Source organism: Apis florea, unplaced genomic scaffold (genome assembly GCF_048593485.1).
Source record: "Apis florea isolate Af1SG1 unplaced genomic scaffold, ASM4859348v1 contig_3068_pilon, whole genome shotgun sequence".
Taxonomy (NCBI): Eukaryota; Metazoa; Arthropoda; class Insecta; order Hymenoptera; family Apidae; genus Apis; species Apis florea.
In genome coordinates this window covers 1,214,159-1,240,851 of record NW_028256700.1, presented here as the reverse complement: position 1 = coordinate 1,240,851, position 26,693 = coordinate 1,214,159, and the positions used below count along the sequence as shown (strand labels likewise).

The 26,693-nt window shown below is 40.4% G+C and overlaps 1 protein-coding gene across 1 annotated transcript; it reads left to right on the top strand.

Annotated features, from left to right (window-relative positions):
• Nucleotides 1-217: 217 nt before the first annotated feature.
• LOC105737326 (uncharacterized) lies at nt 218-25,166 on the top strand. Its single transcript, XM_086908202.1, has 2 exons — nt 218-4,146; nt 22,935-25,166. The coding sequence occupies exons 1-2, from the start codon at nt 380-382 to the stop codon at nt 23,143-23,145; spliced, it is 3,978 nt and encodes a 1,325-aa protein (XP_086764328.1). The 5' UTR covers nt 218-379; the 3' UTR covers nt 23,146-25,166.
• The last annotated feature ends 1,527 nt before the right edge of the window (nt 25,167-26,693 follow it).

The following is a 26,693-nucleotide window of genomic DNA, read 5'->3' as shown; positions in this document are numbered from 1 at the left end:
TGCCTGCCCGTGATACGAACTAATTACTTAGTCGATGGAGCCACCCAGTACAGAGATACACGCACCTACGTTTCGACGGCGATTTAATCGCGATCGAAGGAGAGCACGCGTCCTTTCCGAGTTCACGTCTCGATAATAATAACGTCACGATATTAACAACAATAATAACAATAATAATCTCGATGCACGAAGGATACTCGAAGGGTGTTTGCTTTGATTTTGGAAATTATACGAATTTTTCGTCGTTTCTTTCGAAAAAGAAACGCGGTTGAGGAAAGAAGAGAGAGAGAGAGAGAGGAGCAAGCAGTTGGCGGAAGAAGCAGCGGTCGTCGTCTCGGTGGACGGGTGGCAGAGTAATAACCGCTCGTTGGATGGAGTGATGAGCGGGGCCCCTGCACGGGGCACAGCGCCCCGTCGTCAAAGACGTCATCATCACCACCACCACCACCACCACCACCACCATCATCAAAAGCACCAGAGGCAGTGCCGGGCGGAGGAGGAGGAGGAGCCGGAGGAGAAACGGCCGAAGGTGAACCCGATATTTCTCTGGGCCTCGCAGAGGGAGCAGAGGATAGTCGAGGTGAGATGCGAGGACTACGACAAGAGGAATCGTATCAAGTTGACGAAGACGGCGCAGGGATGGCGTTCGATACCGAGGACGGCGTCCAACATGTACTCGGCCGGGTTGGGGATCACGACCACCACCACCACCGGCCAGAAGACGCAGAGCAGCGCAAACTCTTGTTCGAATTCGTCTTCGAGCGACACGTCGAGCGAGGGGAGGAAAGACGGGGGCTGCAAGCGGCAGGGGGGCCACGTGGCGAAGGGGGTGAAGGTGAAGGTTCGGCGACGAGGTGTCCCCTCGGAGGCGAATGGGCGGGCAAACGGCCTGGTCGCGCGAGGGGGCCACGTTGGAAGGAAGAGGAGGAATCGCGATGAGATCGGCGGGCGGCGGGTGGGTGGCGATCGGTGTCGGCAAACTTACGGTTTCCCTCTCGAAGAGATGAGAAATAACGCGAATTGGGACGAGGAACGGCGAAGGGTGCGATGCTCGGACGAGGACGAGGACGAGGAGGAGGAGGAGGAGGAGGAGGACATTGAAGAGAAGGAGAAGAACGAGCGAGAAGAGGAAGAAGAAGAAGAAGAAGAAGAAGAAGAAGAAGAGGAGGAGGAGGAGGAGGAGAACGAGAGGAAGGAAGAAGGGAATAATGGGATATCGGAGAAGGAGGAAGAGAGGTCGTCGAGAGGAGGCAGGAAGGAGAAGAGGAGGAAGAACAACAAGCTGGAAAGGCTGCAGAAAGACAAGTTGTTCCAACCGCGAGTGGTGTTGGAACAGCTACACTTTTCTCGATTGCCCGAGGCCGTCCATCGGAATGTCCTTCGGGTGGGGCAGAGCGAGGAGGACGACGAGGACGACGACGACGACGACGACGACGACGATGACGACGACGACGACGACGACGACGACGACGACGACGACGAGGAGGAGGACAACGATGTTATCGGTGAGGGGAAGAGGGCGGCGGCTGTGGACAGCGGGAAGAGAAGGCATTCGAGCAAGGCGGGCATTCAGGACATATTGAACATGATCGATGTCACTGCCTCCCCGGTTCTAGCCACCGACACGCCTACCGCCGATCTCCCCGTCGATTCCACGAAAACTTACGAGGAGGTCCTCGACGAGGAGGACCCCGCCAAAATCAAAGATTCGGCCGGATCCGAGCTCCTCGTCCAACCGTCCGACAAGATTGTTAAGGAACAATCGACCACCACCACTACCACCACCATCACCACCACCACGACGACGACGACGACGACGACGACGACGTGCGACGTGATCTCCAGCTACCAGCAATCGCTGGATGACGCGATTCTCGACAAAAGTAACAACGAGAACGTTATTACCGACGACAAAATAGAGATACACGAGGAGAAAATTCTCACCGGTTACCGGGAGACCGAGAGCGAAGGGGAGGAGGAAGAGGAGGAGGAGGAGGAGGAGGAGGAGGAGGAGGAGGAGGAGGCTGGAACGAAGGACGAGGTCGTTATAGTTTCCATAAAGAGCAACAATAACAACAACAGCGCGAAGAGATCGGCGTGCAAGATCGCCGAGGCGGACGGCGGCGTTGGAAGTCGTGGGGCGAGCACCGCCCGCCCCCCCAACTGGAGGAATCGCGGGTCGACGATCCCTCGATCGGAAGAGGAGCGACCCGACGATCCCGGCTGCGAGGAACCCGTGAAAATAACCGACTACAACGACAGCTCGAAGATTCTGAACGCGTTGAGGAACACGCCCGGCCTCTCGGTGTCGATCACCAGGACCCACACCCCCGAAACGTGCACGAAGAGCGCGTGCCCGCCGAGGCCTGCCTCGAAGGCCTCCTCGTCGAGTCGCTCGCCCGATTCCCAAGCGGAGTGCGTGGAAAGATTGTTGAAGAGCAACCCGCTGGCCGACTCCGCGACCGACCAATCGTCCCAGGACCGCACCACCACCTCCATCACCAACACCACCACCACCGCGACAACCACCACCGCGCCACCGAAAAATCTTCCCGGTTTGTCCATCATCATTCCGAGTTATCGATACCGAAATTCTCAGGTCGTGGTCGCGAAACGTTCCACGTCCCCGAGCGCGAAAGCGCGGGTCGAATCGCCCGAGAGCACGGTGAATTTTCCCAAGAACGAGGGCTACGGGGGGGGCGGAGGGGAGTCGAAGTTGGACGGATTCCTTCACGAGGAGGAGGAGGAGGAGGACGAGGAAGAAGAGGAGGAGGATGACGAGGAGGAAAGAGACTTGGAGGAGGAGGACGATTGCGACTCGCAAGTGTTGGAGGATCTGAGGCGGCAGAAGGCTGACTCGTTGGATTACTTCCGCGTGGGGCAGGGCAACTCGGAGGAGCGCAAGGCGACGGTTGTTGCCGAGAAGGCGCACGGGAGGATCAGCAGCGAGGCCCAGGCGAAGTGCAAGTACCAGGACGTGGAGCACTTCGACGAGCAGGTGCTCGAGGAGCTGAGGACCCGCGGCACCGTCGTGTCCCCCCAGCCGAGCGGGATCCCGTGCTCCCCCGCCTCCAGGAGGCCCTCGTCCGCCTACCTCGAGAGGTTGCTGCCGAGCCCGCCCTGCTCGGTCTCCTGTTCCGAGGACGCGAAGAACGATCTCACGTTGAAGGGTATACTGTCCTCCCCCAATCAGATGGAGATGAGGGACTACGAGAAGCAGAAGGAGATCTCGAACAGGTGCGACCAGGTGCCCAGCGATCACCTCCCGATCACCCGGCTCGATCGTCGTCGTCATCCTCCTGCAGGGAAGGAGGGGAGGAAGGGAGGCAAAGGCTGCTCGTTTCAAGAGGGACGATCGACGGCCAGCTCGATCCACTATGGCCAGGAGGCGAGAAACTGCGGTGGCAGGCCGATGTCGAGCGGCGACGTTATTCACAGCAGCACCCAGTATCTGGTGGGGACGGATCGCAAGAGGCCGATGTCCGCCGAATGGTCGGGCAGGCAGAGGGGAGGAGGAGGATCCTCCTCGAAGCAGCGGGTGCAGGTTATGGAGGAGGGTTGCGCCACGTCGACCAGCACCGAGAAGCTGATGCTCGACCCGGCCGGTCAGCTCAGAGAATTGATCGAGACGTCGGGACACTTGATACCCGACCCCCTCCTCGTGCCGAGGGACTATCTGCCGGGCCTGGCGGCCGCCCCGGCCTCCGAGATCCCGAAACTGTTGGCCTCGAGGCCCGAGCTCAGGCTGCCGGAAGCGTTGACCAGGCCGGATCTCCTCCGTGATCCGGATTTGTTGGTGATATCGTTGGCCCATCTTCAGCACGTGCTCGACCACGGCGAGGGGCCGGTCTCGAGGTCGCGGCACCCGCAGCACCCGAGGATCAACAACGGCGCCAGCAAGGGGGGCCCCGGCCACGCGAGCAACGGGAGGAAGAACGCGTTGCAAAACCAAGCGAGGCCGAAGCTGAGCTGCAAACCGATCGGCACGCTCATGCCCGCGCCGATCGATCTCTCCAGCAGCCGGAGGACCACCGCTTATCTACCGTTGCTCAGGGTGCGGAGCGGTTTGCTGAAACAGGAACCGGAAGTCAGCTCCACGGCCAGCTCACCCGACGAGTCCCAACTTTGGCATCCTTTGTTCGGCAGGTAATTTCTTTTTTTTTTTTTCTCATCTTCCTTTTGCAACGCGGTTCTTTCGTTTATTTGGATTATTGATTAATTTTTGGTGGATCATTGCGAGGTAATCGTTCGGCGGGTAATTTTTTTTTTCCCATCTCCCTTTCGTTCGTTTCGATTATTGATTAATTTTTGGTGGATCATTGCGAGGTAATCGTTCGGCGGGTAATTTTTTTTTTTCCCATCTTCCTTTCGTTCGTTTGGATTATTGATTAATTTTTGGTAGATCATTGTGAGGTAATCGTTCGACGGGTAATTTTTTTTTTTCTTTCTTTCGTTCGTTTGGATTATTGATTAATTTTTAGTGGATCATTGCGAGGTAATCGTTCGGCGGGTAATTTTTTTTTTCTCATCTTCCTTTCGTTCGTTTGGATTATTGATTATTTTTTGGTAGATCATTGGGAGGTAATCGTTCGGCGAGTAATTTTTTTTTTTCCCATCTTCCTTTCGTTCGTTTGGATTATTGATTAATTTTTGGTGGATCATTGCGAGGTAATCGTTCGACAGGTAATTTTTTTTTCTCACCTCTCTTTCGTTCGTTTCGATTATTTTTGGTAGATCATTGGGAGATAATCGTTCGACAAGTAATTTTTTTTCTCATCTTCCTTTCGTTCGTTTGGATTATTGATTATTTTTTGTAGATCATTGGGAGGTAATCGTTCGACAGGTAATTTTTTTTTCTCACCTCCCTTTCGTTCGTTTCGATTATTTTTGGTAGATCATTGGGAGATAATCGTTCGGCGGGTAATTTTTTTTTTCCCATCTTCCTTTCGTTCGTTTCGATTATTGATTAATTTTTGGTGGATCATTGCGAAGTAGTCGTTCGACAGGTAATTTTTTTTTTTCTTTCTTTCGTTCGTTTGGATTATTGATTAATTTTTGGTGGATCATTGCGAGGTAGTCGCGTAGCTATGGTGAAACGGGTTCGAGAGCGTTGTGTTGGGAAATTAGGAGTAGAAACAATTCGGGGAGGGTGGGGAATAGTTAATCTTCGAACAATGCAAAATATTTTATCGAACGTGACAATTGCGACCGGTTTCAATTTTTGTAACCGAACAATTAACCGTTACGTAAGACGATAAACAATTTCACGCGGTTGACGCAAGTGTTCATTTGCATGACGGATATAATATTAATATATATTGTAGATGTACGTAAGAAAACTGTTTCGTAGGTGTTGTTATTCTTCGTTTGATTATTTCGGAAGCGTTGACTCGCGGCGAAGATCAGATTGATGAAGATTTGAAGTAATAATTTTTGAAAGTTTCGTGGATCGGAACAATTTGGAAGGAATTTTCGTGAAGCATCGTTTTTTAAAACGCTCCTTCCCTCCCCCCCCACCCCCCTCCCCTTTCGAGACATATTTATTTGTATAGACGTTATTCACTCGATGAAGATAATTATGCGTGGTTATTTTATTCCACTTCTGGTTCGTACGCGCGAGAACGAAGGTAGTAGGGAAATATCCCATGGAACATGTTGGAATGAAATACCGTCTGGTCTGTGTGACGTCGACTGTAATTAATGCGAAAGAGAGGCGGACGAGAGAAGTGAAAAAAAAAAAAAAAAAGAAAAAGAAAAAGAAAAAGAAAATAAAAAAGAAGAAAAGAAAGAAAGAAAGAAAGAAAGAAAAAAAGCATCATGAAAAGCATATAAAATTGAGAGTCCGCGGATTAACCTCTTACTGCATCTGCAATCTGCATCTAGATGTAGAGTCAACTTGCAGACGCGACGTTGCCAGTTAAAAGAAAAGAAGTTAGAGCCGCGTTGCTATCGATGTATGCTTTCGAACGTATTGTTTCTTCGCGAGAAGAAACTTTTTTAGAAAAGAAGCTCGCTAAGATTTCCACTGTTTCCACGAAATTCCATTTCGTCCTTAGAAAAAAAAAAAGAAAAAAGAAAAAAGAAAAAACACGTTAGAAATAAATTTATTCGAATTATAATTTTATAACACAGTGGGACACAGATATAAACGCAGTCAGATCTTCTTTCGATCTTCCCAGAAGGTTGACATCGAACGAATCGAGAATTTAATAAACATTATTAAATTATACCTATTTAAATTTACCGATCACGCACCAGGCATTAGTATTCATAGTCGTTCAACCAGTGGCTAAGGCTTTAAACGCCTCTATTTAATAATCGATTCATCGAATAACTCGTATTATGGAACTTCTAATGTCTAACGTCGATCGATCGGGAGAGAAGGAGAAAGATAGCGCGCCGTGTCAAATCAATAATTAACCATCAACTATCCATAGCGCATCAACACTGTTATTCAATCAAAAAGCGATCTTAATGAACCAGACGAATTCTTTCCACATCCAACACGCGACACGTCTTATTAATTAATCGTACAAATCATCGAGCGTCGCTTTCCACGATCGAGAGAGAGCAGCGATCAAACTAACCTCACCCTTTCCAATTGGCCAGACGATTCCTCCACCTTCCTCCAAATTGAAATTTCAATTTACATCTTGCATCTGCATGGATGATTAAATTTTCTCTATTCACGTATCGACACACGACGGAAAGACAAGGGTTTTCGTGGCGAGTCGGCCACGATGACGGAGAGTGATAGAAGGAATACGGCCGGTGATAGCGGTGATCATTTGCATTTTAATACCGAGCCGACGATAAAGAATCTGTATCTGTCGCGGGCTCCACCTCCGCTCTGTCGGTTATAACGAGCCGATCGACACGGCCACCGTTAAATATTTAAACGAGATCGAACGTTGGTGGTAAGCGTTGACCACGTTACACGAGGAGAGAGAGAGAGAGAGAGAGAGAGAGATGATCGCCATCTTGATTTATTTCCCTCTGAATGCGATTCAGGTTGTACGCGATTATCGATAATCGATGTTTACGTAAGTAAATAAAAAACGCGCGCGTTCAAGTCGTGAGAAAGTTTTCGAAAACGTTTCGGGAAGTTCGAAGTTTGTCGTACGTCGATTTAACCAAATTTTTCTTCGTAAATTATTTCTTTTTTTTTTTTGCTTGCTTGAAAAGGAGGGGGGAGAAATAAGCGACGATTTAAAAGTAGATCAACCGGTATTTATTCTTGCCTTTATTTATGGCGCGTTAAAACGAAATTTATAGGAATATAAAACCACAAATGGCGCCGATAACGAAAAATAACTAGAGGAGATCCTAGAATATCGGCATCGAGGAGGAGGGGGAGGGGAGAATAGTTTTCTGCGCGTTTTCTTTTTTCCCCTGTTACACAAATTCGCGCAACAAAGAATTTGCCACGATTTAGATCGATGGAACGTAAATGTGATTCAGGTGAAGGGGAAATGATTCAACGATCACCGTGGATTAAAACGGCTCGTTTCGAAGACGGGGAGCCCGAATTCCTCCTACTTTCTACTGCGCTTAATCTTCGGTAGCGGTAGAGGATCGAGCACTCCTCCATAATTTATCCGTTGTCTGAACGTCTGCCATATGAATTTTCACGGATCACGGATTTAGAGTAGAGCCTGGAATAGAATAATCGTGGGAGGTCGAATCGAGATGTAAACAGGAGGGGGGAGAGGGGAGAGTGAAGACAAAAAAGAGAAAAATCGAGGAAAAAAGAGCTTATTCTTATTCTCCCTCCTCAGAGGAAAATAGCGAAATTTTCTCACGAGGTGGTCGAATTCTTCGATGGCTTCGATCTTGTAACGCGTCGCTTCTAATTGGCGATCGAGAGACTTGTCTAATTAGGACCGTGTGTGTGTGTGTGTGCGCGTGTGTGTGCTCCTACGATCGGCAATTGGCACGACGCGAAAGTGGGTCGTAGTGGCTCCCTACGTTTTACCCTACGTTCCTCGCCTCGCTACATTTTGCAGACCAGAAATCTGTTGCGCAACCAACTTCGCTTCGAATTCATATTCGAAGGATATCGATAAAGATTATCTGTCGTTCGAAGTCGGCCGTTTACTCGGCTCGTCCCATTCTCGAAGTTTATTAAACGTCACGATTACACTTCTTCTCGATATTATCGTCAAAAGATTTCTAACCGTACTTATTAATCGTAAACTTTCCGACGTGAAGGAAAAGAAATGGAACAGGGAATAGCATGAAAGCAATCTTCGCCGAAACCGCCACGCCACGTTGATGAAACGTTAATGAAAATAATTCTCATTAGTTTCCGACTCTTTACTTCGTTTCTATAGGAAAGTCATTATCTCTCTCGATCCTTCCTATTGTCTCCATTGCCTCTTATTATTATAATGTAGTCGCTTGGAATTACCTTCGTTGCCGGGATATAATGATAGGAGTCAGGCGGAAACTTTTACTGCGTCGAGGAACCGAAGAAAAAGACAAAAAACGCCAGAAACCAACAAGGAACGCGTATAAAGCGTGCTGCTCGCGATAAAGCACCGCGATATCCTCTCGTCGAATCGATTTGTCCATCCTAAAATTTCCTTCCCGAAAACTTCTCCTGCTTGAAAAAAAACTCAAACAAAACAATAGCATAAACAGACAAAAACGTAGCTAATCTCCAACACGAGTAATTAAGATAAGGTTATCGTTAACGTTCTCGCGTCGTCGTCGTTTCTGCAAATTTTGCGTATACATAATAATCATTCCGAAATCTTGTCGGATAAACATTTTCTCCACCGTTGAAATCGAACTCGAACGCGATCGTCGAACGAGCAAACGAACGTCGAAACGAGACACGGAACGTAACACGCGTGGCGAGGCTCGCGTGGAATCGAATGTAAATTTTGCGTCAGGTTAGGTTAGGAGAAGGGATGGCGGAGAGGCAAATGGATATTTTATTGTGACGCGAGGTGGCGCGAGCAGAGTAGAGAAAAGGAGGAACAGTTTTTCGAACGCCCTTTCGCTCTGGCTGGGAGCACTTGTGTAAATAGCATTAGGATGCCACTCTCCGCGTTCGGCGGACGGCTTTAATGAGGGACCGTGGATGGGAAGGGGGGGAGGGGAGGGGTATTAAAGGAGGGTTCTCATGTGACGACACGAACGTTCATCGATCGTACGAACGGCGAATTCGAAAGCCGCAGGCCAACTAGCGGAGGGATGGCGAGGAGCGAGAGAGAGAGAGAGAGAGAGAATGGAGGAAATTAAAATGAGAGCTCAAACGTTTCAACGTTTCTTTCAAACACTGCTTCTCGAAAACCGGTGGCGAGGTTCGTTGTAGAACGTAGTAGTTCGTCCTTTAACCTTCATCCTCCTTCAAACCACGTCCGTTACACTTTTTTCTCCCGGCCGCGGGATATCGAGTGGCAAATTACGAACGCCTTCCGATCTCATTTCCATCGCGATTCCATCTGTATCGCGGGCGTTGAATATCGTTGATTTCTTTCTCTTTTATTCGCCTTCCACGTCTTCCTTTTAAATCAATTTGTTTGCAAACGTTGTTGCTTTACGTTACGGAACGAAAGCAGAGTTGAAAAAGTAACGGAGTTAAAAATTTTTAAGAATAAATGTTTTACATTGAATAATTAATTGTTAAATAATGCTTGAATGCTTGAATAACCGTTTATATCCGCTTTTCATATAATCTCACCTACATTCACGACATTGCGATATTAACTATTTAAATTTTCCCTGAAATCGCTGAATGAAAGTTCAAGTTCGCTCAAATTGGATCGATAAAACGAAGAAAGATTTCGCGTTGTATGAAACAACGTGTGCAAACGATTCGTGATCGATCCCATTCGTTTCGGCGAAAAAGTTGATCGAAAGGTTGAACGAAAATCACACTGGTCCAAACACTGACTTATACTACTTCGTTTCGAAAATGCTGGCTTAATTGTACAATTGGCCACTCGATAAATTCTTTGGAAGCGAGAGAAAAGTCGTGCTTTTCTCTCTCTCTCTCTCTTCTCTCTCTCTCTCTCTCTCTCTCTCTCTCTCTCTCTCTCTCTCTCTCTCTCTCTCTCTCTCTCTCTCTCTCTCGATTCGAAATACGCAAAATTCGAAGGTTGTCCAATAATGGATAATCGTATCGACGTGTCTATCAATGTTGCCCAAGAATCACGAGGCTGGTCACGATTTACGATGCGTCCAGTTGGATCGGTCGATGCTCGCCGGCCCTGAAGGCTTACCTCGCCTACGTCCACGCCCACGTTTCTGCCACGGAGGGGCAGAGGCAGAGGGGATGGATAAAACGAGAAGGATAGCAGGAACTCGCAGCTCTATCCTTCTCCTTTGCCTCGATCTTTATATATATATATATATGTACATGTATATGTATATGTGTATATATATATATATACATATATTCTTCCTCTCTTGTTTTTCTCTCTCTCCCCCACTCTGCCTCATCATATTCGAGCCTCTTGAAATTCCTCTTTTTCTACCATTCATCTCCCCGCCTTCCTTCTCCCTCGCCTCCCCCCCCCCCCACCGTGAGTTTTTCACATTCTTTTTTTTATTTTTCTTATATACTTCTAATTGCTTTCCTTTCCTTTTCCTCTCCACTCCCCCCTTTTACACACATTTACACGGTGGTGGGACACGGCTAATAATACTCGTAAAGCGCGGGGTTTATTAAATAGTCTCGGGAGGTATATAATTCAAGGGGAAGAGAGAAAGAGAGAGAGAGAGCACCGGTTCGAATCGCACATCGGCTATGTGGACGCCCCTTTAGAGACGGATCGATGAATACGATGAGCGAACGAGCAGAGGTTGGCCGCGGAAGAATCGGTTCGAAAGCGTCGTCTCCGTGCTTCCTCCTCGATCGATGAAATTCAACGTTTCTTCCTTCGTCCTTGGTAAACTTTATTTACGCTTCTCTCTCTCTCTCTCTCTCTCTCTCTCTCTCTCTCTCTCTCTCTCTCTCTCTCTCTCTCTCTACATATATACGCGCGAGCCGGCTAAATCGATAAAACAGACTTACGATCAAACCCTTCGGATGGATCGAAACAATGGAAAGCGTGCTTATAAGCAAGTTAATACAAGTAAATTGAACAAAATTGGGGGTTTGAAGGATGGTTTAAAGAAATGTCGGCAGGGTGGTTAAAACTGGATGCTGGAGGAGTGTCGTCGGTCGCAATAGCCCGGACCGGTAGCAACTGTTGTCTGGGCTACTTGAGCGGACAGCGTGTTACTACTGGGCAGAGTAGTGCGCCTCTTCCCTCACAAAGAGAGAGAGAGAGAGAGAGAGAGAGATGATACTCGAGTTACGCAAGATACGTGAGATACTTGTCGATACTCGAGATACCTGACTCTGGAGGAGGAGGAGGAGGAGGGGGGAGGGGAACACCTGAGGTCGGTGTTAAAAGGCTGTATATATACGGGGATTACGAGAAGACACTCGAATTACAGAAGGTGTGCGGGAACTGTGAACGGGCGAATCTCGGTCAGTGGTCGCAAGAAAGTGTACGATCTAGATTTAATGACGCCATTGGCATTCAGGACGCTCGATTCTATTTCTAGATACCCGCCACTTAGATCGCTTTAGAGAAATTATGAATTTATCGGGAATGCCGCGCTTCGTCGTTTTTTTCTTTCTTTCTTTTTTCTTCTTTTTCTTCTTCTTCTTTTTTAAACTCACCGTTTACGAGTTATCGTCATCTTCCATTTCTTCAACGATAAAATTAATTTTTGATTAAAACTCGGTTCGGTTGGAATTTATTCAAAGTAAGGGGAACTTTTTGTGGAAAACTCGGAACAATCGGAAAATAAGAGAAATATTTGTAGAATTATTCTTAAAATAAACGGAGGGAAGAGATTTATACGTATTTTTCTTATTTGCGCTATCTCTTAACGCGATTATCCCCCGATTGATCCGATTGTTGTTCAGTGCCTCGAACGGGATTAAATTTCTTCCGTCTATCCGGTGGACAACGAGAACGGCCGGGGCAAAAAAAAAAAAAAAAACGGACAAGTGTAACAACACGTGGCGCGGTCGTTTTAGGGCGTAGAGATTTGTACTTCGGTTGGGAGGTGGCATGGGACCGGTCTCACGGATCGATGTTCGTATGATATACTAGGCTGTACATAGACAATGCTTCGTTCCTGTTGGAGCTAGGTGGGTGGATTCTGCTCGGCAACGTTCAGTTCATAGACCCTGGTCAATGCTCCAATCTACTTCTCCTCCTTTTAAATACATCGATACGATCAACAGCATACATCGATCTACAAATTAGACCTGCATATATTTCTTCCTTATTCTCAATTTTGTTTTCTTTTTTTTTTTTTTTTTTTTTAAGAGTTATTTGCATTCATATTTCATTTTTTATTTTTCCCAATTCCAATTTCCAAAAAAACCAAGTATAACTACAAATTAAACAAGTATGTATATTTCTTCCTTGGTATTCCCTGGTATCGACTCTTGATTTTTTATTTAAGTTATTTGCATTTATAACTCATTTTTTATTCTTTCCAAAGAATCTATGTATAATTACAAGTTAAACGCGTGTATATGTATATATATATTTCTTTCTTATTTCCTGGTATCAACTCTTGATTCTTTATTTAAAGGTTTTTTTTTTAAATTAGTATTTGCATTTATATTTCATTTTTTGTTTTTTCCTAAGAATCTATGTATAACTACAAATTAAACGTGTTTATATATATATATTTCTTCCTTATTTCCTGCTATCGACTCTTGATTCTTTATTTAAAGGTTTTTTCAAATTAGCATTTGCATTTACATTTCATTTTTTGGTTTTTCCAATTCCGAAAGAATCTATGTATAATTAAAAGATCATTCGGAAATAGATCGGCGAGCTTTTTGCCATTTTTTGCCCTTCCATTTTCATTTTCATTCTTTCTATATTCGTCTCTATATTTCCACTCTGGTGAGAGAATTTTCATCCGTCCAATGTCTCCTCGTTACGTTGCATCAACGTAATCGAAATCAAAAATAACAGTTGCAGTTTTATTAATCGGTGAATAGACGTGAATAGATGTTTGATTTCGTGATATATTTCTATACACACACACACACACACATGTATATATATATACACGTAATATATACGTAATAACAACTGTTCCGTTCAAGAAATTTGGATCGTTTTAAATTCATAAATAACACGAATCAAGTTAATTTTGGACCTGTTCGCTGACACGTTGGTTACGAAGGTCGGATAACACAAAGCACGTGTCACCACGTATCGCCACGTGGCTCCCTTTTCACGAATGTTTCCTCCCTATCCGTTCGTGGCACACGTGTAAACGGGATATTCGTTTCCCGCATTGCCGTCTCTTTGTGTACGTCAAGAAAAAAGTCGTAAAATTCTTGCGAACCTCGTGCCCGTCTACAAATTATTACTTTTCGGTACAGGAAGGTGTTGCATAACAACGTCCTTGAATTCTGGAGGGAGAGAGAGAGAGAGAGAGAGAGAGAGAGAGAGAGAGAGAGAGAGAGAGAGAGAGAGAGAGAGAGAGAAAAAAAATAAGCGGAGCCAAACCAAACCGTTTTCTTAATACGGTAAAACGTAGAGTAAATAATTGTTCGGTGTTTATTAAATATTGAAACTAAACATGAAATTATACTATATGGAAATAGTGGATGGATTTTGTTATAAAATAATTCGAATATTGTAATCAATAAACTCTTATATAAGTTAATTAGCTTCGTTTACGAGAATTAATTAATTAATCTGGCACTCGTATTCTTGCGTTTCTCCTAATATTGAAATTGATATTGAACTTGACCTTCAAAAGACATATTAAATTGTTTGATCCTTTAGAAATTTTATTATTAAATTTAATTTTAAATTCTTCGGGATTTACAGTCTTACCTTAAAACATTGTTATCCGATTGATAATAATTTAAATTTAAAAGAAAATGTTATTTAATTTTAACTATTGCTTTACGAACACTTATTTTACAATCAATTTCAATATTTAAATTCTTATTTCTGTTTTAATGAATTTACAATGGTTTCAATTTTTTCTTTTTTTTTTTTTTTATAACAAGATTTTCTTTTTTTTTTTTAATCAATAATATCTTACAACGCGTAATTTTTACGAGAAATGAGGATTTATTTGTTCGCGAATGAAGTTTTCTTCTTTGATGAATTAACACAAATCTTTTTAATCAAGTTAACTCGTTAAATTCGTTATTCGAATTCCACGCAATAATTTTCCGGATCAAGTCGTTCTCGCGGCGTGCTTCCGATAAAATTTATGAAATTCCACGTTTCCATTCCTATCACAACGAAATCTGGACAACGGGGGTACCATAGCGAAAAAGGTTCAACGTCCAACGGGAGACACGTGCACTTACGAAGGTCAATTGACTTACGAAATACGTGTCTCTGGATACCGCGCTTCCAAATGCGACCACCATCCCCAAGAGGGATTTTAATCTGTCTCTTCCTCTATCCTCTGAAAAAAAGGAAAAAATATATATATATATATACGTGCATGGTTACGCGCTCATGTATATTCGAGGAAAAGGGTCGACGAACGGGGTCGCCACGTGTGCAAAAAAAGGTGTCGCGTGAGTTATTCGATTTCACGTTCGTGGCATATATTTGCGAACGTGGACACATCGGAAGCATTTGGTGCTCGCTTCGCTACAGTGCTTGCATATCTGACCGTATACGCACAGGCCACGTATACACACGCGTACACGGCGAGTAAAAATGAGTGGATAACGACGACGATGAAATTCAAGTCATACTCGATCCCATTACTAGGGAAGGATTGTGTACGAATACACGCAGGTATACACACGCTCGATAAATCCATAAGTATGCTACTTTTTAACGAAAAACTAACCTAAATTATCGTACGCTCGTACGAAGTATGTCTATGCTTTGATAGAATATTATTTCATTTAGTCCGAATGCACCATTCATTTAATAAATTCATAAAAAAGATTTACAAAAATTTATACTAAAGAAGGATAATATACACGCAGGTATGTACACGCTCGATAAATCCATAAGTATGCTACTTTTTAACGAAAAACTAATCTAAATTATTGTACGAAGTATGTCTATGCTTTGATAGAATATTATTTCTTTTAGTCCGAATACACCATTCATTTAATAAATTCACAAAAAAATTTACAAAAATTTATACTAGAGAAGGATGATATACGAATACAAGTAGGTATATACACGCTCGATAAATCCATAAGTATGCTACTTTTTAACGAAAAACTAACCTAAATTATCGTACGCTCGTACGAAGTATGTCTATGCTTTGATAGAATGTTATTTTTTTTAGTCCGAATACACCATTCATTTAATAAATTCACAAAAAAATTTACAAAAATTTATACTAGAGAAGGATGATATACGAATACACGCAGGTATATACACGCTCGATAAATCCATAAGTATGCTACTTATTTAACGAAAAACTAACCTAAATTATCGTACGTTTGTATGCTTATGCTTCGATGAAATATTCTTTCTTTTAGTCTCAATACACCGTCCATTTAATAAATCCACAGAAAAAATATTTTTTAAATTTTACACGTTTCTTTGAATCATAGATGAAAAATAATAGATTTCTTCACCTTCCCCTCGTGCCCCTATTTTCTAATATTAATCGTGTAACAATCAAAGAGATGTTCGCATATTTGCGAACAGAAAGTGTAGCACGTAGCTAGACCGACTCGTGCACAGAATTTCCTCTGTGAACACGCACTTATGCCTAGATGTGTGTACATACGCAAACTTGCTCGTGCATACGAGTGATTGGTACACGTAGATGCGTGGGTGGATGGCGAGTAAAGGGTGGGTTTGTGGTGTAGAACACGGTTGAAACGAGAAAGAGAGAGAGAGAGAAAGGTGAAAGGGAATAGGTAATGACACGGGAGAAGGAGGGCTAAAAGAAACTGAGAGGAAGACGGTAAATGGGGCTGAGAAGGAAGACGAAGAAGGAAGAAAGATAAAAAGTGTGCGTGATAGAGAGTAAGGAGGGAATGGGAACGGTGATAAAGATAAGGGGAAAAAAAGGAAAATAATAAAGAGAGTAAGGGAAAATGGGCGAGAGGGGGCGAAAAAGGAAGAGAGAGAAAGAGAGAGAGAGAGAGGAGAAGCGTGTTGTGCGCACGTGCGGACCACCGCCACCTCGATCGATCCTCCTCGTTTCGAAGAGTCGTTACGAGCGGAGTACCGGTACTCTTCGAGCTCCTACTAACAGCCGTACGTCTGACAGCCATAGTGGTATATGGTACTCAAAAAATTTTCAGCCAAGGAAACACTCTTTTTTCTTTTTTTTTTTTTCTTTTTTTTTTTACGATGGCACTTTTGTTCTTTCAAGTGATGCCGGTCTGTTTTTTTTCTCTCTCTCTTTCTCTCTCTCTCTCCTTAATTTTGCACCACGACCTATATTTTCTCGCGTAATAATATTAAAATTCTTTATTGTCCTTAAGATAATATTCAAGAATGGACAATAGTTTCTTTGAGAGTTTTTTCTTTTTCCATTCCCTTTAATATGTATTTTTTGACTTCTCCCTCTCGGAGATTTGAACACCCGGTATATAGAGATACCGATATATTTATCGTAATACGATAATACGATAAATCAATTTCGTAAATCAGTATCTACTTTTTTTCCCCCGGCTTATTTGGTGTGAAATTGATTCGAGAATCAATTGTCGTACCTCGGATATTACTTGCCAAGGAAGAAAAAAAGTAATTCGCTCTGAAAAGGTTATTATTAAACAATGATAGAGAAAGGAATAAGGGAATATTGAATTCGGATCACGATAACCGAGAAATTACCCAAGAGAAATAATTTGCTAACTTTTTTCTCCCTTTTATCGATTTTTTTTTTTTTTTTTTTTTAACAATTCAATAAGTTTATAACGTAATTGATTCGCGAATCGTGGAAATCCACGCGATGTAAAAATTAAAATTGATACACATGTATCTACGCGAGAAGAATATACATTTATATTTCATCGAGTTAACGAATCGGAAAACAGTCGATGAAAATTAATAAAGCATACGCGTTATTTTTCTTATATATGTATATATGTATACGCGGCCTACCAAAAAGGCATAAATGAAGGCGTTGGGGAAAGAAGACATTAATACGATGCTTCGAATGACTTAATTACCCGTTTCGAGTTAACTTTACGAACATAACAGCTGTTTTGAATGCATCGATAAATAAGAGGAAGATTAATATAAAATTTAATATCTTTATAAGCAACGAATAAGCACCGGATCCGACAGTTTAAATATAATTGCACGTATATAATTTTTCCTTTTTTTATTTAGATATGCTCGTTGAATATTTGTTGAATATTACGACCAATCTTGCAATTTTACATCCTTTATAAATATGAATGAGCTTCGGAAAAATATGAGCGCGCGTATGTAAAATCATCGATTATAAACGATAAAGAATTTAATTTCTTCGCATTATTCACAGACATTTATGTAGTTACGTAAATTATAGTTCAAAGTTTGAAATGATCAATATCTATTATCTATCTACGTTTTGAATATATATCGAAAAATTCTCTTAATAAATTTCATTCACAAAATTATCTGGTAAAAAATTTTGAATTTTGAAAATTCCTCGATTTTTTCCATAATATTTCGATTAAATTAAATTTCGATTTATCCATTGAGTGCAATACAATTTAAAAAATTGTAGGATGACCTCTGCTCGAATTCCTTGAACCTTAATTAGAAACCGATTACTCGGTGCCGAATGACGCATGACCCTAAACTTTTAAGCCGCCGCGTATATACGTCTTCATTCCAATAAATTAATTCTATCTTGAACGTCGCGTATATAGAAATCGGCCAGTAAGAAAGTAAATAAATCACACGTAACTAAATAAATTCAAAGAAGGAACGGGTAAATCATAGGAACAAACAGCATCATTCGTCGAGACAACTTTTTCATTTCTTTCCTCGTTTCGAAGCACGTTTGAAAAAAAAAAAAAAAAAAAGAAAAAAAGAACGAACGAACGAAATATTTTCAAGTCGATCGAATATCAATATCGATGTGGGCTCTGATTTATTCAGCCTCGTACGATCCTTTCAAAGAGGCCAACGAGAGAGTATATGAGTGGGAAGGAAGAAATATCGACGAGCATCGCTATAATTGTGATTTCTCGCGAGTAGATCTCTCGACAGGGTGTCTTCGACGATAAAAACGACGGCCTGAATTCTGGCGATCCTTCGATCGACAACTCATTATTTTATAACCTCGACGTAGGTATTCGCTCGAAACGGAAAAAAGAGTAGGAATACGAGTCGTATACGAGTTGTATGAAAAGTCGATCGAATAATGTGTTTCGAATAATGATATACGCTCGATTACATAAAATTATCGTTGCGTTAGAAATGAAGAAATGTTGATGCGAATGTTTATTTGCTGCGAAGTTTGTCTTACAATTGTGTAAAACGAAAATTTATTAACCGAACAATATAATATGTGGGATATGAAACAATGGATTCGTTGATAAGTGGAAATTTTGGGTTTTTTTTTTTTGTAAATATAACTAAAAGAAATATATTTTATTAAATATATATACGCATTTTTACGTAGATGAATATAATAGAATGATAAGCAAGACGAAAAATTAAAAGCAAGATTGTCAAAGTTTATTATAGTTTAGACACGATTTCTTCAATACCGACGTTCTTAATATATAATTATTCTTTAACAACGTATCAATTTAATAAGTATTATGTTTCTCTTGATTGTAGCATGGTAAATTACGTCGATGAAAATAATAAAAAAACATCACGTAATAAAAAACGTAATAAAATCAAGAGAGTAACCAAATTATTACACAATTTATAATTTCAATAAGATACTTGAACATAGTAATCAGTCGATAAGTTAAATTACGATAATTCGTGCCTTATCAACTTTAATTAATCTATTAGTTAATCTATTTAATTTGTTGAAATACTTCTTACGTAATATAAAAATTTTAATCCGATGAAGTAAAATTCTATAAAAAGAATGGACATCTCATTATTTGATCACCGAACGCGCCCATATTTCGCACGTGTGACACGTAACGAAAGCGACGCGACGGTGCCACTCTTGTCTTCCATTTGCAGCACATTCGAAACGAGAAATCTGGTTACTTTATAAACTCGTTACGTATTGGCTGAGACAAGTGCGAGTGGACGCGTGGTTAAGCAACATCGAGGGTAATTCGTCGATATGTTTTCCCAAACCGGACGATCTTCGTATAAACTTTTATTTTAAGCCGTATCGTTCTCGTTTCGTACGGTTTTTAGCACGTAACCTGTACTTTAAATCAATTAGGATGCTTAAGGTAACAGCCCCGATACATAATCGAGAAGTTTCGTTCGATCCTTGAATGGTATGTAAAATATTCTTTCCAATCGTAAAAATTACCGTCGCTTTTGGCAGTTGATCGCTTAACCTAACCTATATTTATCGCGGCTTAGTAGAACCAACGTTAGACTGGTAGGTGTAAAACTAATAAGATTTCTGGAACTAAGAATAACGTTAGGCTCAACCTTAAGTCTGTAGTTTTGCGGAAATCTAAGGAAATTTAATTATCACGAATAACCTTATTTGGTGATTTCGATGAAAATTATTTTTATCCGATTAAAAACTCTGCCAAACTTTCAAATTTTAAACGTAAAAGTAATGTATATTCTATACATTAAATGTTCAATTCACGTTCAACTGCGTATTCTATTAATTTTTAATATATTATTCAAATACGGTTTACTTTTTTAAAATATTTCCTTGCTTACAATGGGAAGCTATTATAATTACACAAACTAATGATATTAATATAATAACCTATAATAATTATTCTATAATTACATTGATATAATACATAGATATTATTACGAATTTAATAACATTTTTCTCGTATTGAATTTGTTTCCAACATATAACGATATTATAATATATATAACGATATTAGATCAATCAGTTAATCTTACACTGATTATATTATAATGCTTCTTTCGTAACCTTTCGATCTTCGTTTATTAATTATTAAATAGCAATTAATGTTAAAAGAAGCCGATAATAATAATAATACGAATTACAAAACGATAGAAATTAATCACATTAACGATACGAATAATCAACAACAATCGTGGACGACATCTCATCTCCAACTATTATTGAAAAATAAATAAAAATTCTTATCTTTACACCATCGAAATATCGATCCGTACGAGTAACTTTCTCGCTCGCTTTTATTTCACGACTCGAAGAAAATAAATTCGCTTAGAGACTCGAGCGCAAGCTCGATAACAAATTTATCAGTGATTCTCGGTGAAAGGACGAGTAGCTTTAATCCCCAGGAAAATTGAACATTGACCGTGTCTCGTTATACGACTCGTACGATAAAAAGAAGGCGAAGGGGGAAGAATAAAATAGAGAAGGAAATGATAAAAGTAACGCTCGAATTGATGTAATTACCGGGCGTGGGGGAGAGCGTTATATTGCATTTCGATGCAATTACGATTCATAATCCCGTTTTCGTCGATGTTACGGGTCTGGTGAAACTCGTCGGGGCGTTATTGTTATAAATGGCGCGCGTTTCCGACTCGTCGTGTCTCGCGTATCGAATGTTAATTCGACGACGCGCATTCCGGGCCCGTCCATGTCTTTTATCGTTGTTTTATGACGTTGTTGGTGGACGTAAGCGCGACGCAACCGGCGTCGTTTTCCTTTTCGTTTTAATTGAATTATTCAGGATCGATCGGCCGCCGAAGGATTACCCCCCCTAGAGATGATTACATTCTCCGTTATTACTCGGTAGAGCGTTTATTATCTATACGAGAGAAATGAAAACGTTGCTCGAGACTTTATTTATTTCATTTTTATTTAGAAATATATATATATATATATGAAAGAAAATGAAATTGTTTGGAGAAATCGTTTATTCGAGGACGAATTAGTATTGTTATTGGAGACCGAATAAATTGGAATAACAGTCTGTAATTTTATTACGATCTAAAAGTTTGTTTCTACTTAATCATTAATTTGTTATTTTATTCGTGATATTTTACGTTGTGTATACAGGTTCAACTTCGTGAAACCATGCAAACGAAAAAAAAAAAAAAGAAGAAGTGACATTTATACTCGATCAATTTCACTCGACTATATACTTAATTCTTAAGTTAATTGTACGTTTTTTATTACGAGAATCAATAAAATTCTCGAATAAATGGAAAAGATTAGAATCAAGGTTATTTTTAACAATATCCCCGTTCGATCGTCAGTTATGTTTGCTACAATTGTAAAAAAAAAAAAAAAATGAAAATGTGTCATTTGAAATTTTAATGAATTTTATGCAAAAGTGTCATTGCTATATGTAAATTTCAGGTCAACGTTTTGAATTTCTTTTCTTTAATAATAAGAACTTTCAAACGCTGAGAACAATTATATTATACGCGTCGTAAGTTAAATTTTTCTAGCTAGCTTTGTTCCTTCTTTCTGCGAAAGGATAATAAGGTATGCGTAACGTTGAGAAAACGTTGGTTTAAATAATTCCTAATCCTGAAATTAAATCTCGCAATTTCCTCCTCTTTGTTCGAGGTGCATCGATAATTTCGTGGTTCGTAACAATCCATCGTGGACACGATGCTCGATGCAATGGCCATGATAGCGGAATCTGTTATAGTAGAATTCGTTCAGGGTCGGTGGAAAAAATGTGCTTACACGCTTGCAGTCACGCTTCGCTGTACACTCGACATTTTGTACACGCGACGTGACTATTTGTTGCCAGGATTCGCCTCGAGATTATACGTTACCCGTGCTGTTTCGTCCGCCAGTTTTGTCTCTCGTGCGTAATGCGTAGAAGTTACGCGTTGGCCGCGTATTACATTGCGAAACAGTATATTACACTATATATTAAGAGCCACGAGGCGGATGTTTTGTTGTTAAGCTCTTAAACAGCTGTTAAATTTGTATCATTTTTTTTTTTTTCTTTTGCTCGAAGAAGAATAAAGATAGATTTTGTGAAAAATTTCTCGTTTTTTTTTTTCTTTTTTTCTCGTCGATGAACGATTTAAAAAAAGCGTTCTGAAATTATTAAATATCTGTAAACATCTTTAAAAAAAGAAAAAAAAAGAACGAGAACGAAATATAAAAATATCAATTAGTATCAATATGTTATTTTATTTCTGAATGCAGCTAATGGGATAGATAAATTTTTTCTGACGTGTTAGAACTACATTATTAATGATCTATAACTCAAGCCTGCATTTTTATGGTATTCAATATTCCTTTCACTTATCTTCAAATCAAACGTCTACATCGAACTATGAAGTGTATATCTTGTTGCATATAAACTGGACAAGGTGATAAAATGTTTTTAATTCATTATAATATTTATTTCTTCTGTGCATATAAAAAAAATTTCAAATAAACTCGTAAACTGGAAGAAAAAATGTAAACTAGATCAAACCATAAGGAAACTGTCACTTTTTTTTCTTTCTTTTTTTTTTTTTTTTAATATATTGTCGACCTTCGATCATTCAATGATTTATGCATCGAGATATCGCTTATTCCTTTTTAACTTCATTTAAAATTACAGACAGGCCAATTACTCCATATTCATCGGCAAAAATATCTTTTTTCTTTTTTTTTTCTTTTTTTATCGATAGAAAATAAGATCAATCGCGGTGCGTAACTGCCTACTTGTGACTACACACAATTTTCGCAATATTAGATCAATTAAAACGGTATTCCCACTTGGCCTGGTACACTGGTAACTTGGTAAACATTACCGCCACAGTAAAGTAAAAATCACGGTCATCGCCTACGCGCCTCTCGAATACATACCCGTTGCAAGAATTCATTGTTGAATTCAAAAAAAAAAAAAAAGTAATCGTACGATCTTGTTTCTTGATTTACAGCCAGAAGAGGCAGCACCATCACCACCACCACCACCAGCAGCATCAGAATCAACACAGCCAACAACAACAACAACAACAACAACAGCAACAGCAACACAAACACCAACAAAATCACCATCAACAACAGCATCAACATCAGCATCAACATCAACAACAGCATCAACATCAGCACCAACACGCCTCCTGGCACAGGACCACCTTGGCGTCCTGACCACTGTGACCTTGACCCTGACCACAGGTCGAGTAGTCCTGATAAAAGAGAGGAGAGCGCATTCTTCTTCCCGCCGCTGGCCGAAAGCCGATCGATCGAGTCGCGACCGCCTCTTTCGCGGTTCGATATTCGAGAGAAGAAGAAGAGGAAGAAGAAGGAGGAAGAGGAGGAGAAGGAGGGAAGGAGGAACCAATCAAAACCGCCGTCAAATACCAAAAGAATGCTCCACACGACCGGTGTTCCTACAAACTTTGAACATTCTCTTCGACCTATTCACCGCGATACTCTTCGTCGAAATACCTTCTCTTTGATCATCGTCGCTGCACAAATTTCCACGATAGTGAACCGCCATTGCTGTGCTCATCGTGATTTCCTCTCCACGGAGAACTCTCTCTCGCTCTTTCTCTCTTTTCTTCTCCGTCTATTCCATTTTCTCTCTCGCGAGTCCGTTTGTAGAAGACTCCTCCGCGTACGATCATCTTCGTAGAGTTTCGTCGATTCTTTCTCCCCTATTTTCTTTCATTCGTTTCACACACACACACACACACACACACACACAAAAAAAAGAAGAAAAAAATATCGTTCAAAGATTTGACTTCGACCGACATAACCTCTCGGATATCGTAAGATTATTCTACGAGGCGTAGAAACTAATAGAGAAAAGAGAGAGAGAGAGAGAGAGAGAGACTCGTTTCTCTTGGTAGAACAGGATTTTTCCATTCGTCGTGAATCTTTATCGCCTCATTGAAACGATTGTTTGGTAGAGATACATATGTTATTTCCCTTTTTAGAATTTGCATTTTCGACTTGGAGCTTTGAAAATTCCTTTTTCTCGAAAAATCTCGGTTACAAACTCTCCTTTTATCGATTTATCTCTCTCAATCCGGGTTGTTTAATCATACTTTGCGAAAGTTGATCAAGTTTATCAACGGTATGCGCAATGAGCGAGCGCCGTGACGAAAATTATCGTATCGTATCACAGATAGTTTGAGATTATCGTTTAAATTTTTCATCGTGTCGATCTGAATCGATGAATGCTTATCTTTTCATTTCTTTTCCTTTTCTTTTTCTTCGAAGAAGAAGTAAAATATTATATATATCGCATCGAATTGAAAGAGTTCGAAGACTCTCGTTCTTTGTCCTTCTTCGTGAAACAGTGTGAGTATAAATATGACTCATTCGTTCCTTCTAGAAGAAATAGATCGATCCAAGTTGTAGCGAGTAGCAAAGAAGAAGATGAAAAAAAAAAGGTATTTAACCGCTAAACGATAGGGTGTTAAGATTGTAATAGAGATAGAGGCGCGCGGAGAGCAGAATGTAAATAAAAGTTCGCGTGTTTATCGTGATGTGTAAGAAGTATAAGTGCAATGTATCATAAGTGAATGTAATTTCATAGAATTCCGATGGAAACTGTACAATACGTATCTGTGGGCGAAGCTTGCATAAAGATGCGCGTTGTCTTTGAGAGCACAGTGAGATCGTTGTTTCCGTTTCCGAACAAATTTCGCATACGTTCGCCATCGCCCTTCCACTCGTGCGGCTTTGAAATATTATACTGCGAGTATTACGTCAAAAAATTCGTTCGTTTCGCGTCCATTTTAGTTAGTTCAATTTATAACGAATATGTTCGCGATTTTAAGTCGTCAAATAAGATTGGTTATCGTTTTAATTAATCGTTGCTTAGAGGAAACAATCGTCGAGATCAATTGTGTATTATTTATAAACGAGGATCGTTTAAAACCCTCTACGGTAAAATAGTAATTTTTGTTGTTGTTGGGGAAAAGAAATGATAGGCACAATAATTGGAGATGGATAAGAAGTAACAAGTAAACACGTTAAATAAAATAATCAATAATATCGTAGAGGGGTTATGATCAAATTGGACGATTCTCGCCGTTCGCGTACAACCTAACCTAAAAAGTTGATTCGAAGCCGATTGTAATAACCTCTTCTACATTTTGTTTTCGTTGTTTTCCACGAGTCGTGTAATCGATAATTTCAATATTGTTGTTGTTCAAGCATTGTTAATTATAATTATTTCTCACTATAAATAACTAACTTTTCTCGAGCAAGGTGGCAAGTGATAATGCATATAAGCGGCGCAACGTGCAATAGTTTTTAATTCGATCATTTCACATGAATCGTCACGGCGATCGTGAACCCTTCTCACGATCCTTACAGAGGAGACAATTAATGCGATACGAATGCGATCGTTTATATTCTGTATCCAGTGTCGAGTTTACATGCAACTTAATTGAAACACAAATCTTGATTGCGTTGAACGTTTTTGCAAATTAATGTGAGAATTTAATTTAGCACGATATGAGAGAGGAAAAAAAAAAACGTGAATAATCTCGATATATCATTGTCGATAATTTAAGAATTTGTTGTTGAAAGATAAATTAGTTGAATTATTTATCCGCGATTTTGCGGATTTATTTTAAAATCGAAAGTTCAAACTCGAAAGGGAAACGGGAATTCCATCTTCCCAAGTATCTTAAGCGCTTAAAAAATCAATAAACCCAATGCTTTCGTATCGCCGCTCACGAAGAACTTAATATAGCTATGACTAATTAGGTCAAATCAATTTTTTTATAATCTACATCCGTTAAGGTTCAAACTGTCCCATGAACTAGTTTGTCTAACAATATTATTCTTCGTGATATATATATATATATTTATAATTTATTAACTCGTGCGAATATTAAATATCGGGCAAAATGTAAAGAAGATGGAAGGACGAATTGTTGAATATCGATTTAAATTCGGCTTTTTATTATTAAGATATATATATATATATAACCAGTTTAATTAAACGAGAGAGAAAGTCTCTGTCATCTCATCCTATAATAAACATCGTGTTATTTCCGCGTTCTATCGAATCTTCTCGAAGTGCAGAGTATTTTGTTCATAAAAAGATTTCGAATTATCGATTATCTGAAAATTGATTTGCTTTACTCTCACGCGTAAACTCGGCTATGATAAATCGGATTACGAATCATTACCTTATACGATCACGATTAAGTATCGAAAGAAAAGAAGAAAGAAGGAAAGAAGATGTGACCGTGCGCGCGTCTGAAGTGACGAAAACGGGTGCTATTCGATAGTTAAAGAAAAAAAAAAAAAAAGAAAGAGAAGAACGATAAAAGTATTTCGGTGAACAAAGGGCAAAGGAAGAAGCGTATATAGATAGATCTTTTAGGTAGAGAAAATATTTTGCATAATGGATACACACGAACCATGTAACGAGATATCCACGAGATCCGAGTGTATATCCTATGCATTCATGCGGAAAAAAGAAAAAAAAGAAGGAGCTCCTTAAAATGTTTCTCGGTATTTGTCGAGGTTCGTTTGCGAGTTTTGATTACTTTATTAAAAATTATCTGTATATTTTAATTATTGCGATCGAAAATATTCATGATCACGTTGAAGGAAATTTTTCCAATATGTAGATAATTGAATTTGAACGATAAATTCAATTTCTCTCGTTAGAATTTGTTATTTCTTTTAATTTGTACAAACGTTTTGAAATGGGCCGTGTATATTTA

Excerpts from the sequence above, each read along its gene's own strand:
- LOC105737326 (XM_086908202.1), top strand. The coding sequence starts at position 380 with ATGAGCGGGGCCCCTGCACGGGGCACAGCGCCCCGTCGTCAAAGACGT. Across the intron at positions 4,147-22,934 it reads TGGCATCCTTTGTTCGGCAG|CCAGAAGAGGCAGCACCATC; the intron begins GTAATTTCTTTT and ends CTTGATTTACAG.